The sequence below is a fragment of the Ammospiza nelsoni genome, chromosome 3, assembly GCF_027579445.1.
Source record: "Ammospiza nelsoni isolate bAmmNel1 chromosome 3, bAmmNel1.pri, whole genome shotgun sequence".
NCBI lineage: Eukaryota > Metazoa > Chordata > Aves > Passeriformes > Passerellidae > Ammospiza > Ammospiza nelsoni.
In genome coordinates this window covers 558071-574537 of record NC_080635.1, presented here as the reverse complement: position 1 = coordinate 574537, position 16467 = coordinate 558071, and the positions used below count along the sequence as shown (strand labels likewise).

General features: G+C 45.2%; 1 protein-coding gene across 1 annotated transcript in view; it reads right to left on the bottom strand.

Moving 5' to 3' along the window:
* The window catches only part of JAG1 (jagged canonical Notch ligand 1), a 35232-nt gene that overhangs the window by 6802 nt on the left and 11963 nt on the right, over positions 1-16467 (bottom strand). Inside the window, exons 3-15 of the mRNA XM_059468006.1 lie at positions 16123-16174; positions 10510-10764; positions 9439-9499; positions 5537-5667; positions 5132-5251; positions 4643-4756; positions 3977-4090; positions 3104-3217; positions 2660-2706; positions 1991-2164; positions 1349-1499; positions 661-825; positions 39-152 (exon numbers count right to left, since the gene is read on the bottom strand). Coding sequence (XP_059323989.1) covers positions 39-152; positions 661-825; positions 1349-1499; positions 1991-2164; positions 2660-2706; positions 3104-3217; positions 3977-4090; positions 4643-4756; positions 5132-5251; positions 5537-5667; positions 9439-9499; positions 10510-10764; positions 16123-16174 — 1612 coding nt within the window. The remainder of the gene's footprint in view (positions 1-38; positions 153-660; positions 826-1348; positions 1500-1990; positions 2165-2659; positions 2707-3103; positions 3218-3976; positions 4091-4642; positions 4757-5131; positions 5252-5536; positions 5668-9438; positions 9500-10509; positions 10765-16122; positions 16175-16467) is intronic.

Genomic DNA, 16467 nt, shown 5'->3' with positions numbered 1-16467 from the left:
AAGAGATCCTTCTGTGTGCTGGAGCATGGATAACTTACTTGTTTCACAATATGTTCCTTCCCATCCATCACTACAAATACATTTGTAGGAGTTGATGCCATCAATGCAAGTGCCACCATTTTTACAGGGGTTGCTTTCACAGTCATTGATATCTGCAACAATTGGGAAGAAAGAAGAGGATTAAAAAAAGAGGGGGGAAAAAAAAAGTCAAACTAGAAGTACAGTAACTAGGAGTCATTATCTTACTGCAGACTGTTTGGTACTACTTCCATTTCTAATAATACCCTTTGGAAAGGAAGGGTTATAAGCAAGATGACAAATGAGTAAAAAACTGCACAAGGTGATGAACCTGTCACTATTAAAAACAAAAAATTCAGGAGTCCTTAAGATCCACGTTAAACCCCACTACTAACTCCCTCAGACCTTGTATACATAACGTTTTCAACAACATACAATTCAAGGCCAGAGGGGTCAGGACTCTGAACCTTCCCCAAGGCCTAGCAAATTCCACTCTGCCTCGCCCAAGAGGGATATGAAAACTTACAGCAGTTCCAAGGTTCACTGAGTTACAATGAAGAAAAGGGGTCTGGGAGGGAAGGATGGAATCTTTGCCCAGTAAGAGTGGGAGACAGTAAAACAGTTTCTCTTTTTTGCTCTTACTCTCATGACAGTAGGTGCCGGTGAATCCTTTGTTGCATTCACAGGTGAATTTTCCACCCGCCTGGCTCTTGCACTTCCCGTGAGGACCACAAACGTTGGAAGAGATGTAGCGAACCCCTTCGGGTGTGCTGTTGGAAGCCACTGCCACAGTGCAGCTGTCAATTACTGCAGGAAAGCAGAGACCAACATGAGAATTACCCATGCAACCCAATTCCTCAAGAGCAACATTTTCACTTCCAGCCACGGACATTTAGAAGACACTTGTGCCATTGAGTCATTTAGGTTGGAAAAGACCTTTAAGATCATCGAGTGAAACCATAAACATATGACTACAAATATGTTTGCTGCTTTAAAATAACATTGGACTCTGCCAACTGTGCATAAAATAATCACAGCATCTTATCTGATGATTGCTGGAACACATCCACGGCCTGGAATAAATGCATCAGGCTATTTGCTGCCTGTGCTTTCTGTCCACATGGACATAATGCTGTCTTTAATAGCTGATACTTACAAATATTACTTATCTTTTCACACGGGGAGAAGCCTAAGGCAGAGGGCAAAATTCAGCCTCCTTATAGCAGAGCTACTCCAGTGACTCCCCTGCTGGAGCTGAATTAGGGCCCCAGTGAGGGCAGGGCAGGAACCATTGGCAGCCACAGCCCTTCACCCCCAAAGCAACACGAACCTTCACACGGAGTGGTGCGGCAGTGATCCTTCAGGTGGGAGCAGTTCTTCCCTTCGTAATCCTCGGGGCAGTTACAGAAATAGTCCATGGCAAGATTGAAGCACTGGGCGCCGTTCTGGCATGGATTTGGCTCGCAATAATCTATGTCCAGCTGTAAGCAGTGCACAGAGAGGGAAGGGAAATGGGAAGGGGGGGGAAAGGGAGCGAGGGAAAGCTGAGTGAAAGAGGTTTATCATGGCTTTCCCTCACCACGACAGGCTGACATTGTGGAATCTGACCTTTTTATCTGCGGCCTCAAAGAATCATTCATAGCACACAGAGTTTAGTCCCGCTCACCACTATTGCGCCAGACGACTCTCGATATTAAACTGCCAAAGTTAACAGTGAGAGCTCCACAAAGCCTGACGTGCAAACTCTGCCGTCTGCTTAACAAAGAGAATCCTCCACAGCCTGTCAGGGGTTTGTTGGTTTCTTCCCCCGCCCCAATATATATTAATCAAGCAGTTTCTTGGCAGACTGACAGCGATATCAAGTACAACTTTATACTATGCTTCACTGGATGCAAGGCATTCCGTGCTCAGATCCGGAGCGTTGGAACAAACGGCACTGGCTGAGGGCCTGCCTTTCACCCGGCCTTCTTACCTGACAGAGGTTTCCTGAGAAACCAGCGGGACACAGACATTGGAATCCATTGATTTCATCCTGGCAGTGACCCCCATTCATGCAAGGGTTACTTGCACATTCATTGATGTCTTTCTCACAGTGATCTCCTGCATAGCCAGGTGAACAGATACACCGATAACCATTAACCAAGTCCTGGGAAAGAACATAAAAAAGTTTCAGAGTTAATGTTGTTCCTCCTTTGATATATTCTTATTAAGAAAAATAATTTTTTAAAAGTTAAAAAAAAATCATCTCAATGTCCAAAATATTTAGAGGGGAAAAAACCAAACACACACACACAGACCACCCAGTCTCAGTTTACATTCTGAATTTCCAGGCAGAATACATTAATCGACAGGTTGAAGGGAAGCGCCTGCATTTCCAGTAGGTAGTTTGCACAACCACCAGCTTGTTCACTGGTGACATTGGCAGTGAAAATGAGTCATTTATTGAAGTTATACTTTTTTTCCCTTACTGTTCTACAGACATATCTCAACATGCTGTAGCATGACACAGGCCCTCCCCCAAGGGGACATGACCATTTGCACCAGCTATTTGCTATTTTCCAAACTTTTTGTGCTTAGGTTCAAATGTTTTAGTTACTGTTGCAAGCCTTGAGGAAACCAAGGTAAAACAAGAACAGCTTACCCGACAGGATCCTCCATTCTGACATTGTCCACGACAGTCGTTAATATCTGCAATAAAATTAGCACGGTTAGAAGGCAAAAATATATTTACACTAGATAGAGAGTTCAGGTCTCTCTAAAACTGCAGCTAGATAAACTTTTTGTCAAGTTTCCTGCATGCCTTCCTTGAGATAAGGTTATTATAATGGGTGGGAAACCTTTCGTGATTCTTCTAGGAGAGGCAGTAAAACTTCACATCATTGTTTTAGTCCCTTTATCAGAATATAGCTATGGTACAGGCTAATGACTTTGATAAAATTGTGTATTTTCATTCGGCACCAACTACTCCCTTTCTAAAAACATCAACTGCTGGGGCTCTGCCCAGTGTTTAAACTGAGCTCAGAACTCATGGGCACATATGCCCAAAGAGCTGGCTGTCGATAAACCCAAGGGTATGGACACTTACTTATATCACAGTTGTGGCCAGACCAGCCAGTAATGCAGTCACAGTAGTAGCTGCCAATCAGGTTCCTGCAGGAGTTGGCATTGACACAGGGCTTGCCCTCACATTCATTGGCATCTGGAAAACCAAGGGGAATGTTCAGGGGGGAAGGGAGAAGCCCACACCCCAGCAATAACCAGCAGTTCCTCCAGAGCTAAGAGGAACTTGCAGCATACAGCCAGGATTAGCGTGACTTGAAGGAACAAAAGTCAATCATCATCAGCCTCTGAAGGCTCTTTCAGTTTCTCTGCAATTAGAACATACAGGCTACGCTAATTATTTCACAATTACCCAGCCACTCATTAAGAGCAACTTGCCCCCACACACGCATCTCAGCTGAGCATTCTGAAGGAGGAATGCTGCAGCCTGGTCACTGGGATGAGTGTGTTGTGTAAAGAATGCAGCCAGCTCACTCTCCGTGAGATCATCCCCATTTTGGAACCCAGCTGGGAGCTCCTGGGTCTGGAGGAGTTGACATGGTTGAGGAGATACAGCAACTTTCTCACAGGGCTAAGGGAGAGAAGCACATGTGGGGGCGGGACTGGGAGGCATAACATGCAGCCTCCCCACTCCAGGGCAGTTCTGGTTTGAAGGATGTCTCTGTTAACTATTTCCTTCAAGTGCCAGCATGCAGAAGCAAGGTGATGGAAGCCACACTGCTCTTGGATGCTGACCTAGACCTCAGTCCTGCAAACAGACACTGAATGTCTTCAATGTGCCAAAATACATCCACAGCCTTCAGAAACATGACCATGAGTAATGCAGGACTATGATCCCTTTTGTATTTATCTTTTCCAGCTCTGGAACAACACTGGATGAAGAGAAAGCAGTTCTTACCTAGCTGGCATGTTTTGCCAGTCCACTGAGGTGGGCAGATACACTTAAATCCATCAACTAGATCTTGGCAAGTTCCTCCATGACCACAGGGATTTGGAGAACAATCATCAATATCTGTAATGCAGAATCAGGAGAGGCTTAGCTCCACTACCAGACTGACAATGGCAATAACTGACAAGTCTGACAAATGGTTGCTGCTACTCAGGTTTTCCCTGAGGAACAGAAGAACAACGGGACTTCTACTTGGAATTTACAGGTTATCTTTGATTTCAGCAAAAGCCTCACTTAAAGAGAGGAGTAATGTGAAAAGGGGATTTAATGCACTGGGGGAAAAGTTTACCCCTGTGGCCTTTTTGCAAATGGAAGTCCTATTTGGATCCAGCAAGACCCTCAGAGCAGCATTTTTAACAACCCGCTAGAATGCTACAAAAATCCAGCATTCCACTTCTTTCAGGAGGCTTTGGGCTATTCCTTCCCCAGTAAGCTGACAAAACCCCTGGTACAAACAAGGGGGAAGGGAGTGCACAGGGGTGTAAATGGCTGCTGAAAGCAATGCCCAGGCTGGGAAAGGTTAAGTAGTCTGCCCTGTAAAGTGATGAGGGATTAAAAGGACTGATCAAAACCAGCAAACTGGCACATTTTGAATAAACACTGCAAAGGACTCACTGTCAGTGCAGGTCGGTCCAGCCCAGCCAGGAGCACACACACATTCAAATCCCGTGGATGTCTCGAGGCAGCTTCCCCCGTTGTGACAAGGGTCGGAGAGGCAGGCATGCTCCGCTGCACAGGGACACAAGGACATCAGGCAGAGGCCACACCAGTGCCACCACAAGCCACCCCTGCTCCTGCAAGAGCCAGGAGTTTCCAGGCTGGCGGAAAGTCTCGCTCCAGCTAAGCTCACCAGCACACCGACTGGCACCTGCTGGGGCCACGGCCACACCCAGTGAGCAGAAGGCTGATGTCCAGAGACACCACACAGTCATGACAGAGCATGAGAACAGGAAAGGCTGCATCTTTGTACCCAGCCCTGGCTGAGTACGCTACAAACTGAGTTTTCCTCCATCTCATACAGCGCATCCAAAACCAGGCACCAAAAGCTGGCAAGAATTAACTGTCAGGTGGCGCTTAATCTCAGCAGCTGCAGCCAACACTTACCAATTTCACAGTTCTGTCCTGAGTAGCCCTCAGGGCAGGAACATTGGTATTTGTCAGGGCCAGTGTTGCTGCAGGTACCACCGTTCAAGCAGGGCGGGTGGGTTCCACAGTAGTTCAGATCTGCGGGAGGGGAGGATGTTAAAGCCAGGCCAGAAGGTTACAGGAACACCCCACGTGCTTTGTTCTGCTCTCCCAGAGCCTTTACAGAATGCATGCCCACAGAGGAGCGGGACAGGATGGGGACAAGCCAAGGACAGATGCTAACCATGCTGAACAGCAGTGGGCCAAGGGCAGGAGCTGAGGGCCAGCACGCTGCCAGCACGTTTCAGCAGCTCACTGAGCCCCATGTGCACAGTCTGCCAGCGCTGACACCCCGTGTGACACGGCCCTCTGGCATTAGCATACCTTTGTCACAGAGCTGACCACCCCAGTTGGTTTCACAGAGGCACTGCCATGGTTCAATGCAAGTGCCATGGACACATCCCGGGTGTGGAATGCACTTATCACAGTACTGGCCTTGCCATCCATACTGACACCTTCAGTAAAAGAGCAAAAAAAAAAGGGAAAAAGATCAGAACAGAGAAACAAACCCTAACCCATCATAACTGCTCTGTGTAGATGTGAGTGTGCAACTCCAAAGCTTGAAGAAAGGCTGGGAAGTGGGGGAGAAGGGCAGGATGAGGGGAGGGGAGAAGCTATTCAAGGATTGTTTGATGGTTTCTTGTAAACAAACATTTTGGTAGTTTTGCCAAGGTCTCTGTAGCCGGCCTCCTGACAAAAGAATAACTGTTCTGAGAAAACCAGCATGAGGCCATTCAGCACAATAACACTCTTTTGGAGCCTCATATAAATGTGGCAGAGAGGGTGGGTGTGCACTACAAATCAATCTCTGGACTTTGACAGGGTGCTTTATAAATTGAGAGGGGAAGAAAAAGTCAGTGGAAACAATAGTTCTGCAGAGATCCTCATGAATACAAGGTTCCAGGCGATTCAGCCACTCTGGGTTTGCAGGAAGACAAACAAAACCATAAGCAGCAACTCTGAGCCCTTGACAAGGCAGTAGCAAAACACGAGGAGTTCCCTGCTCTGTCAGAAGGCAGCCTTATTCTGAATGCAGAGACACACAGGGCCAGTATGGACTGGGCCACAGTCGGGGATGAAGAAAGCACGGCAGGGCTTTACACGTGCTCAGAGATCAGCTGTCAGTGTGCTTCTGGGTTTGATTTCTGCTAATAACCTCTTTGCTGGGAACAACTAAATCATGTCCAATTCTGAGAAACACTCATATCTGGAGAATTTACTACTATTTGAATTCTTTACTGCCACCAGCAATGAGCTACCTGAATTCTCTACTTAAAAGGAAGACATTCTTTCGAAGTAAAGCCTCCTTAAGGGAAAGCTTATTTTGACTTTCATTTAGTTCTCACCAGCAAGACCACGGATCCTTCATATTAAAGTGAATCTATAGATAGGAACAAGCAAAACAAGTTGAAAATGAAAAGCAAGGGCTTTTTGAGGTACTGTATTTCATTAACAGGTCCTGAGAGTAATTGATCAGCAGCAATTATGCACTAAGCTGTCACTAAATTATGAAAACAAACCTCAGCTCTACAGAAGTCAGCTAAGCTTTCTATTTGTAAAACCCCCCACCATTCTTCTGCTGGCAATTTCTTCTCATGGGAAAAAGCCAGAAGGATCTATCCAATGGATAATCACACACAGCCAGTGGTAAGTCTGACTTCCCTTCTAAAAATCTCAGGTGACAAACTGCATCCTAATTAACTTTTTTTCTTTAATAGCTATCACAATAGCAGCCTTTTCAAAGTCAATGGGAAATTCTTATTAGTGTGTGTGTTAAAAAAAGCCAGTCAGTGCAAAGAACATGAAAAAACCCAGATAAGGCAAAACAGCCCCCCTCAAGTACCTCTTGGGAAATCCTTCTGTACAGGGCATATACTGAAAATGCACAAAGATCAAAATTTAGGACCAGACCCTTTTAATTTGTGTTGCATACAAAGCAACTTGCCTGTGAGCCTGCACACAAGCTGAACTAAGGGACCTCACCTGCAAAAGCAGGTATCCAAATTGAGGATTGATTTTACCCCCATCAAATCAAAGTGGTGGTGGGTTTTGTTTTCTTTAGAACAAGTGTAAAAAAAGCAAAATAATTTAAAACCCCCACACCACACAGGAAAAAAAAATCATGAGCTTTAGAGGCAAAGGTACTACTTCAAACATCAGCTTCAAAATATAACAAACAAAATTGGATAAGGCTATGGGCATTTAGGGGAAAAAAAAGGGGCATATCAATTCCAGAGAAAGATTCACAGTACTAACTGAGGTTTAATAATATGTATGCAGCAGTTTCTCATGAGAAATTTAAAGTTAACTTTCCTTGTATAGTGATTCATGAGTAAAAAATGGTTTAGTTGGCCGGTCTGCATTGAAGAAAGTGACTGGCAGTGAAAGGGAAAAGGATATTTTAAGAACATTTGCAAGTTGTCCGTTGTACCAGAACACAGAGCAGTTTCTGCTCGGATGTTATTTTTAAACCCTGTTGCATTTGTAGCATACAGGCTATATGACTCATCAAAACTTAAAAGAAAATAAAATCTTGTTTCTGTGTTCACTTTAAAGATAGTGGTCTAACTTGGCAAGCAGAAGTTATCTGAAAGCACCAGAAGGACAGCATTGTTTCAAGACTATGCAAATCAAGTGTGGGAAAGTTGCACCTTAAGTAAATAAGAGCACTAGTGCATGTCTGGGCAGTGAGTGGGAGGCAACAGACTTAGAAAGAGAAAGGGAAGAAAAAAAATCTGGAAACAAAGCCTGTTGTTCTGACTAGGAGACAGCAACCCCTACAAGGCATGTTTATTCTGATGACAGCAGCACAAATCACTGGTAGCCCTGACTGATAGGCTCCTCTCACCATCTGCGCCCCCCCACACACACTTCCTACTACTTGTTAGGCTTTTTTTAATTAAAAAAGATTTAGATTTGGTGCTCTGGGGGTTAACCAGCTTATATCAGTGCTGCTGAACATTAAAATCACAGGACAAGTGACAACAGTTCATCCCCTGGCTGGACTTTCACTTTGCCACAGCTCTGTGAGGATGAGAAGTTACTTTCTACCTCACTTTCAGATGGTTCCCTGGTAATTTTTTTTGTTGTTGTTGTTTTCAAGCATGAATTACAGAAACAGAGAAAATGAATGAGCCACTACAGCTGTTTAGGCTGAATTCTTATAGACTAATCTGCCAGACACTCCAGATCCAGTTCCTGTAGGAACTCTAGTCCACTTCATGCAAAGGTTTCCAGCAACACAGGACCCACCAATATGCCTGTTAGGCAGAAAAATTACTTTCTATTCCTTCAAACTTTTGAGTCTTATTTAGAAATACCCAAACTTCACTTTTAACCCTTCCTACACTGGATCAATATGAGTATTTTTGTAACCTCAGAAGCTCTCAGTTGTAAACAGAAATGATAAAGGGTTACATGCAGCAACTTGGAACCTGCCTGTTGATAAAGAATGCCCACATTTAATATCCACTGCCCCTCTAAGGGTAAGGGACAAGAGTTCCCTGTGCTGTAAATATGTGCTGCATACTTTAAGGCATTCCAGATATTTAATTGTTGGGTTATGGATAAAATCTGCTTTCCATTGTCTCCTTGCCAGGACAGAAGGGACTTCAAAGCACAGCAACAAAATTCAGCATTCATCAGAGCCCACTGACAAGATTTCATCCCAGCCATTAACCTCTCAGCACTCGGAGCCAGGCTCACAATGGGAAAGGAACCCAGAGATTTAACTAATCCCATTCTAAAGAATGCTTGACTTTTGCCTACTGATGGAAGAAACCAGGGGGTGGGAGGGAAGGAGGGGGAAACACTGAAAGGGAGATGAAGAGAGAAAAGCCACACTGTACTTCAGGCTTGGAATTGAAAAAAAACCTATTAATCAGGCTGTTGGAAAAAACATAGCCACCAAACATTTGCACTATTTATGCAGAAACAATTAGTTAGTGCTCATTAGGCAGCATTCACGCGATTTATCCCATAGCCCCCTCTCCCTCAGTGCCACCACTTCACAAACCAAAAGCCTCTTAAAATTATCAGTGCATTAAAAGCCTGCTCTCCCCCCCCCCCCCCCCTTATTCTGGGCAAGTCAACATGAATAATGTGTCTTGTTCAAAACCACAACTTCCGAAACGCCCTCCCTCCCCAGTCCTATTGTGCTTAGCATCACTTGTTTAATTAGTTGGGGAGGGGTGGGGGGAAAGCAAGGAGGGATAGGAAGCATTTACCTGCACTCTCCTGGAATTGTGCAAGAACCATGCTTGGGGCTACATCCCTGACGACAAATAGCTGTTAAAACAACAAAAAAGGAGAGTATCAGCACACTGCCCGCTTCCGGCGCCTCCACACTCGTGGGAACGTTTTAATCTCTAGCAGCACTGTAATCCTGCTGAATCCAAGCTTTTAACCAGTATCTCCTATCAAGTCTACCGGAAGGAAAACCAAGGAAGGTGTCTCCCTGGGATAGGAAATCCATCAGCTTTTCCTTTCTGTAGGAAATCTGTTCCTCTGACTTTGCAGAGGGATCACTCCTAGTACTGTTCAAAGAGCTGTTTTCACGTGGGAGAAACCATCATGCCTTGCAGAGCTCAGGTCACTTGGAGTCTACAGGTTTTTCTTCTCTCTCTTTTGCAGGTGATCTGGACCACTTTCCCTGGCTTTACACCTAATTCAAAGCAGCTTTTAACTACTCTGGATTTAGTTCTGGCTGTATCTCTGAACAGATGGGATAGCAAGATGAGCAGCAATTCAAATTGCAGGTAAACTCAGTCATTAAGAGAAGCTGATCGTCTGTTCCTAAGTCCTGCTTTCTCCTTCCTCAGTTACCCAGGTAGCAGCCATTCCCTAGTAAACATGTTGAACATGATCTCAGGTGGAACAAACAAGCCTGAGACTTTTCAAACACCAAAGCTTTACACTTGCCAGGTCAGCTCTAAAACAAGTCTCTCCTTCCTGCTTGTCTTGAAGTTCTGCACCAAAGGGGAAATCCTTTTTGAAGTCAGCAGCAGAACTCCCATTGAAGTCAGTGGGCTGGGTGTTCTTCCCAAGGGCAAAGATGCGGATAATCAGAGAAAGAATACATCTGCTAAGCGCCCAGGTCTCTCTCCAAGACTTCTCTGAGACTTCAAGGCAGAAACTACTCTTCTCCTGCCCCCAGCTCTCTGTGTAAAGAGCTGGTCACTGTCCCATCAGTCCGTAGCCCCCTGTCTGCACAATCTACCACCCAATGCAACCTAGACAGGCCGCCCTCAAATCCCTCCCAGTGCCCCCGGTCTGCAGGCCGAGCATTTGTCACAAACCTTTGTTGCACTCAGGTCCCATCCAGCCTTCGAGGCAGGTCTTGTTGCCGTTCTGGTCGCAGGTGTGGTGCGTGAAGAAGTCGTCCCTGGGCCGGCAGAACTTGTTGCAGCCGAAGCCGTAGTAGTGCTCGGCGCAGGTGACGCGGATCTGGTACTCGAAGTGCGCGGCGCCCGCGTTGTGCTTGAGCGTCTGCCACTGCCGGCTGGGGTTGATCATGCCCGAGTGCGACGCCTTCTCAATGACGCGGTCGGGGTCTGCGGGCACGGAGACGGCAGCGTTACACCTCCCTGCAGCTCTCCCCACCGACCCCACGCCACAGCTCTGCCGCTTCGCAGGGCAGCCAGCTGGTTTTATTAACTCTGTTCCAGACAGTCAGATACGGCTGCCCCGGAGCTACAAACCATTAACTGAAACACGCATGCAGCATTATCAAACTGAACCAAGCTCGAAATCAAAAGGGACTGTTCAGTTACTGCCAATCGCTTACCCCTTCTGCAGCGTAAGGGCATCCACTAAGAATTCATACAGTTCACGACTAAAGAAAATTCAGCTCCAACACACTGGTACAAAATGTGTTTTCCCCTGCTCCTCCATTAATGGCACTAGTTTTGTTTTCAACTGGAGCATTTACAAAAACAACATACTACAATAGCCTAATAAAGCCACGTCCACAGGCTGAACACCGGCACTGCAAAAGATTTGCAGCCTTTTCCTTATGTGCAAACGCTAAATTGAAAACTACCAATTTCAGCATTCAGATGACATGGGCAATCTCACCAGATTTTGGCTGACAAATACCATGAAAGTTCTGTCTTCAGACAGCACCTGAGAGTACAAAGTCAAGATGACCAGAGCTCAAAGCAGAAGACTCAAACTACTGCATATATGTGCTATGGATCCCCTTCCTCTCTACAGAGCATTTTACAGTTTAGATTTGCACTTGACATTTAGTTCTGGCAAAAGTCTTCTGGCTTTCAGAGCCATACAACTGTCTGAATTATGGCTTGAAATAACAATATTTCACATTTGCTTGGAACATTGTATATATCTGTGGTATCTCACTTTGTAGTCCAGGTCTTGTGACTTAAACGATCTGACACTGCCTTGCGACCTGCTGCTACCCAGCACTTGACTGCTGAGTGAAAGTTTATCGTACAACAGCCAAAATATCCTCACAGACTGAGCTCAAAACCAACAGTGAGTACATGGGAGCATAATCCAGCGACAGGAGAATTTGAGGTAGGAAGGCAGTTTGCAGCGTGTGAAGTACTGGCACCTCTGAGTCTTAAGAATTCAAATGTACTGATGTGCTGCTTGTTGTTCCAACAACTACAAAAGAACCTTTTGGGATTTTACATAAGGCAGAGCTGAAGACTAATGAAGTCTCTACTAAAGCCATAAGATGACACATGGGCAGTTTTTAATCTAAGATACTTTTAAATGTATTGCTAAGGACCTTTGATTTGCAGCTTTCAAAAAAAAAGGAACTTCCTCACAGACTTCTCATGGATCCACCACTGGGTCCTGCCTGCTTGCCTGCAGTTTGGAATGAAGTCAAAGCTCTTGACAAAAGAGTGTCAAGACTCAGATGTTGTGAGCATCTGCCCAGTTTTGGGGGCATTTGTGACTTGAGACTACAGCATTCCTCAGGTGTTTACAGTGCGAAATTAAGGGCAACAACTTCTTGTTCACCTTCTGGTATTTCTGGTTCTATAATATTTTTCCATTTAAATCAGTTTTTATTATTCATTGGCACTAAGCCCCCAACTCCACAACTATGTGTCAGACTTTCAAATGCAGGCAGGCCTTTATTAATTTAAATCCCATTCACAGGTAATGTGGATGCCTGAGGACCTTTCCATACTGGTACATCCAGAGCAACATCACTGCTCTGTGCTGTGCAGGTGTAAGGCTCTTAGATCTAATCAGCAAGATTATTGACTAATTCTAAGAGGTACTTAAGCAGATGCCTATCTGCTTGTCTTGAATGGGGCTAGTCTGGCAATTACAGTTCCACTCATGCGTGCTGGAGATGGCTCTGCTGCACTTGCCAAGATTACACTCCATGCACAGCACAGCTGGAAAGCAAAGGCACTTCCCCAAACACCGAGTGTGCATAAAGACATCCTGCTCCTTGTGAGTAGAACAACTTTTTCCTCTCCTGTAAGTGGCAGAAGAAAAGGAGAACGACACTCAATTTAGTTTTGCAAACCAGCCCCCCCACCTCCACCCCCACACTCATTCTTGCTTTTCCAGTCTTTTCCTGTTCCCCCTTGGGAACATACCACTGACAACTATTTCAGTCCTTGGCATCAGAAAGGGAGTTGCCTTGAAAAAGTGATCTTTCCTTCTGCCTCTGCTCTTCCATTCTTCTCCTATCTGCCAGCTCATCAGGAAGCCTGTCCTTGCTGTACATCTGTGACCTCTCACTCCAGCCATCAGCTCTTTAGAGACCTTAACCACAGCCTGAACTCAAATGGAAACACCCTTTTAAGCCCACTGGACTTTCTTTTTTTTTTTTTTTTGCAGGTGCTCAGATGAAACCCAGCTGCAGGTTCCCTCTGGATCAGGGATAAAATGTCTCCCATTGGATACCCGTTTTAAAGCTACCCCCATCCAGCTGAATTCAAACACAGCCTCACGGGTTTAAGCTCCCTTTCCATTAGCCAGCACCCACAGTTTTCACAATGAAGCGCTGGCATGTTCCTTCTTGCACTGGAGCTCCTCCACCCTTGCCTATTCCCACCTGTCAAGAGTGCACTTACACAAGGGTGCTGACCCAGACTCCAGGGAAGGCATTGCAACAACCCTGCCATTCCTAGCCCGCACCAGCCACCCTTTCAGCTTTATAGGAAGCACTCCCAACACTGCAGAATGGTTAAGTAAATAAAAAACAGCAGTCAGCCAGGCTTGAGACAAAGGGATCTTCTGAACTCCACTGCCTTCATCTGACTCAGAACCCCATTCTTTGATAGAAAGGTTAGAGGAAGCATTAACCCATTAGAAATTGATGAAGTGGAAGAGAGAGGCTTTCTGTACATCTCGGGCTTCCGCTCCACACTCCACTGTCAGAGACTCTGTTGGGTTTATTCACTTCTTGTGGCTACACTTCAAAGCTATAAATCCCTCTTTTTATTCAGTGGGCAACTGTATCAAAGGTTTTAGACACAAGGAAATGAGCTATTTTGACTGCCCACCTTTGCCTTTCAGTGCTCCAATGTCTGGCAATTATAACTATGCAGCATCAGGAAGCAAAAACAACAACAGAAAGAGCCCAGACTTCTCTGAGCAGTTTGGGTGGCCAAGGACAGCACAGTTATTTTTGAAAGTCTTTGTTTCAGACAACTTCCAGCCACGGCTTGGTTTACACTGTGAAGTCTCTTATGCCCGCCTGGAATTCACATGCAACTGATACCAGTAATTTACAATAGCTCTTTGACATAATTTGAGATGCAATGTCAGCCCGTTAGCTTTATGTATGAAGCAACAGTAGCAAGATGGCAACCAGACAAGAACCAGAGTAAGAAAACCATTTGAGTTGAATCTTGGCTCCAACAAAGCATGATTCTCATCAACTTCAACAGGGCCAGAATTTAACTGCAAGCCACTCTTGGAAGTGAGACAAGAGAGAGTATGTGGTAAAGGAAAGTAGGAGGAGTGGAATGTAAGGGGGGAAGGAAGCATCCACTCAAGGATTTTCTAACAACTGCATTGATCAGAGGATGCTTTCAGAGCTATTGAAAAGTCACACAAGGCCTACTAAACCCACTTTTATTGTTGAGAGCTCTCATGGGGTCTTTGCGATTCAGTGGCAATTAGGGCAAAAGAAAATCCTGGACATCAAAAAACCCCACTCTTCTCATTATATGATGACAATTGTTTTGTTGTAATCGTTTTCTTCACTGGTTCTACAAGCCTTACTCTGCAGCTCTGGGAAAGCTGACTAAGTCAAGCCGTGCAGCACAAAGGAGAAGTTTTGTGCAGTGCAATGACTGGAGTGACCTACAGATGGGTAAGTGACAGCAAAGCTGGAGCAGGAATGCAGATCAGGAACATATGCAAGAGCATGTCTGCACTTGGTCTAATGCAATGCTGAGAAATGAGGCAATTTTGTCTGAAGACAATTGTACTTCCAGAACATGAAAGCAAAGAAAGGGTTCATTGTGTAGCTTTGGAAATGAAGTTGTTTCATGAAAAAAGATGAGCTCTAATAATAGTAAAAGTGGCAGAGACCCAGTCTGAAACAACTCCCAGATCCTACTATAAACAAGACTTTCATTTTGAATTCAGGCATCTTCCATTTTTAATATTTCACTGCTGCTGCATCATCTACTTTCTTCTCCATATAACTCTATATCCAAGAAATCCCCCAGCCAGTGCTCCATGGCTGTGCTGGGGTAGAGTCTGAAATCACAGGTATGGCAGCAGTGCTGAATGGGGCTGGTTGTGGCTACCCCTGACAGGCCATGAGATTTGTCTCAAGCAACAACTGCTTTTCTGGAATGAAAAATTAACAGGACACCCCATGTACATCTAAAAAAATATAAGGAGCACAGAGTAGTTCCCAAGCTATGCTCCCCTCACCAATTAAAACATAAAAGCACACCACTGCGCACACTTGTCCAAGGCCTCCCTCTCACGAGGCATGAAGCCCATTTCATTCCTGCATGGCTGCCACCTTGGCACTCCAAAGCAGACTGCAAGAAGCTCTGTAGGATTTCTGTAAGATGGAGCACAGTGCTGCTGCCTGCTTGCTGAAGGAAAAGGCCTGTGTGTCAACAAAAGCTTTATGAGTTGAGATTCACACTCTCTCCTGTGGCTTTTACCACACACACACTGTTAAAGCCCTAGGTTGAAATAGAGCTGATTTTGCCCACCTCCTTGAGTAACAGCAGGCAAAAAGCAGAACAGCTTATGTACCAAGAGACCCTGTGCAGCTTCCTCTAGCCATGGGAAAAGCTGAGCAAAACGGTTCTGAAACCAACCAGAGACATTCCAGGGGAAAGATCCCCACCCTTGATTTTCAGCCAGCCCTACCAGGTGGTGTCTGGTAAATATTTTTTCAGCCCCTGCATACAAACCCCCAAACATCCAACTCCCAAGGAAGAGCTTGTAGTAACTCCTCTTTCTCATCTAGTCATTAGATGGATGTGGATATCAAATCTTACACAGATTTTAAGTTGTTTTCTTTTTTTAAAGCAGTACATTCAGTTTTGAGACGTGCTTATAGAGTTTATAGAGAGGTCTCAGGCGAACAAGACTTAGGCTTCTGAATATTGGTCCTAATTAAAAAGAACAAAACAAGACCAAAGAAACCTGAAGAAATCCTTTGTCTTTTACTCTCCCAGAGGAGAAAGAAAGAATTAACAGCATCTATTTTTAGGCATCACCCTGTTGGTGCCTAGGTGAGCAAGCTACTCACCCTCTGCAGGCAGTGTGAGTGAGACAGGCTGCTGCAGAGCCTGGAGGAAGTGCTCCAAGCTCTTTGGGGGAGAGCTTTTCCCTCTCCTTGTGCTCTAGCTCACAGCGGCCTGGGGAGGCTCCCAGAGGCCTTCCAGTGCCCGGGACACACAGGTGTCAGAACTAAATAAGCCAGAGGAAGGAATACTTACTTGTGGAGTTATCATTGTAATCCCACGCCTCGACAAGCAGTGTGTAGGATCTCTGCAAAAGAGAAATAAGAGTTAGTTTCAAAGCCACACATGACTGAGGGAAAGAAAAAAACCTGTCAACAATTTTAATTAAAAAGAAAAATTCCAGTCTCTACCCCAAAGCAGATACTTGAACACAGAAATAGGTAAAAGATTATGCTTGAGACAAACATGATCTTCTTGAAACCCAGTAAGCTACCTTATCCAGTCTGACTTAGAAGACCTTTCACCTTGGATAGCTCATCTTTGTCATCATTAAAGCATCTTATGTACTTAACCAGGAAGTGCAGCCTTTGACACTGCACT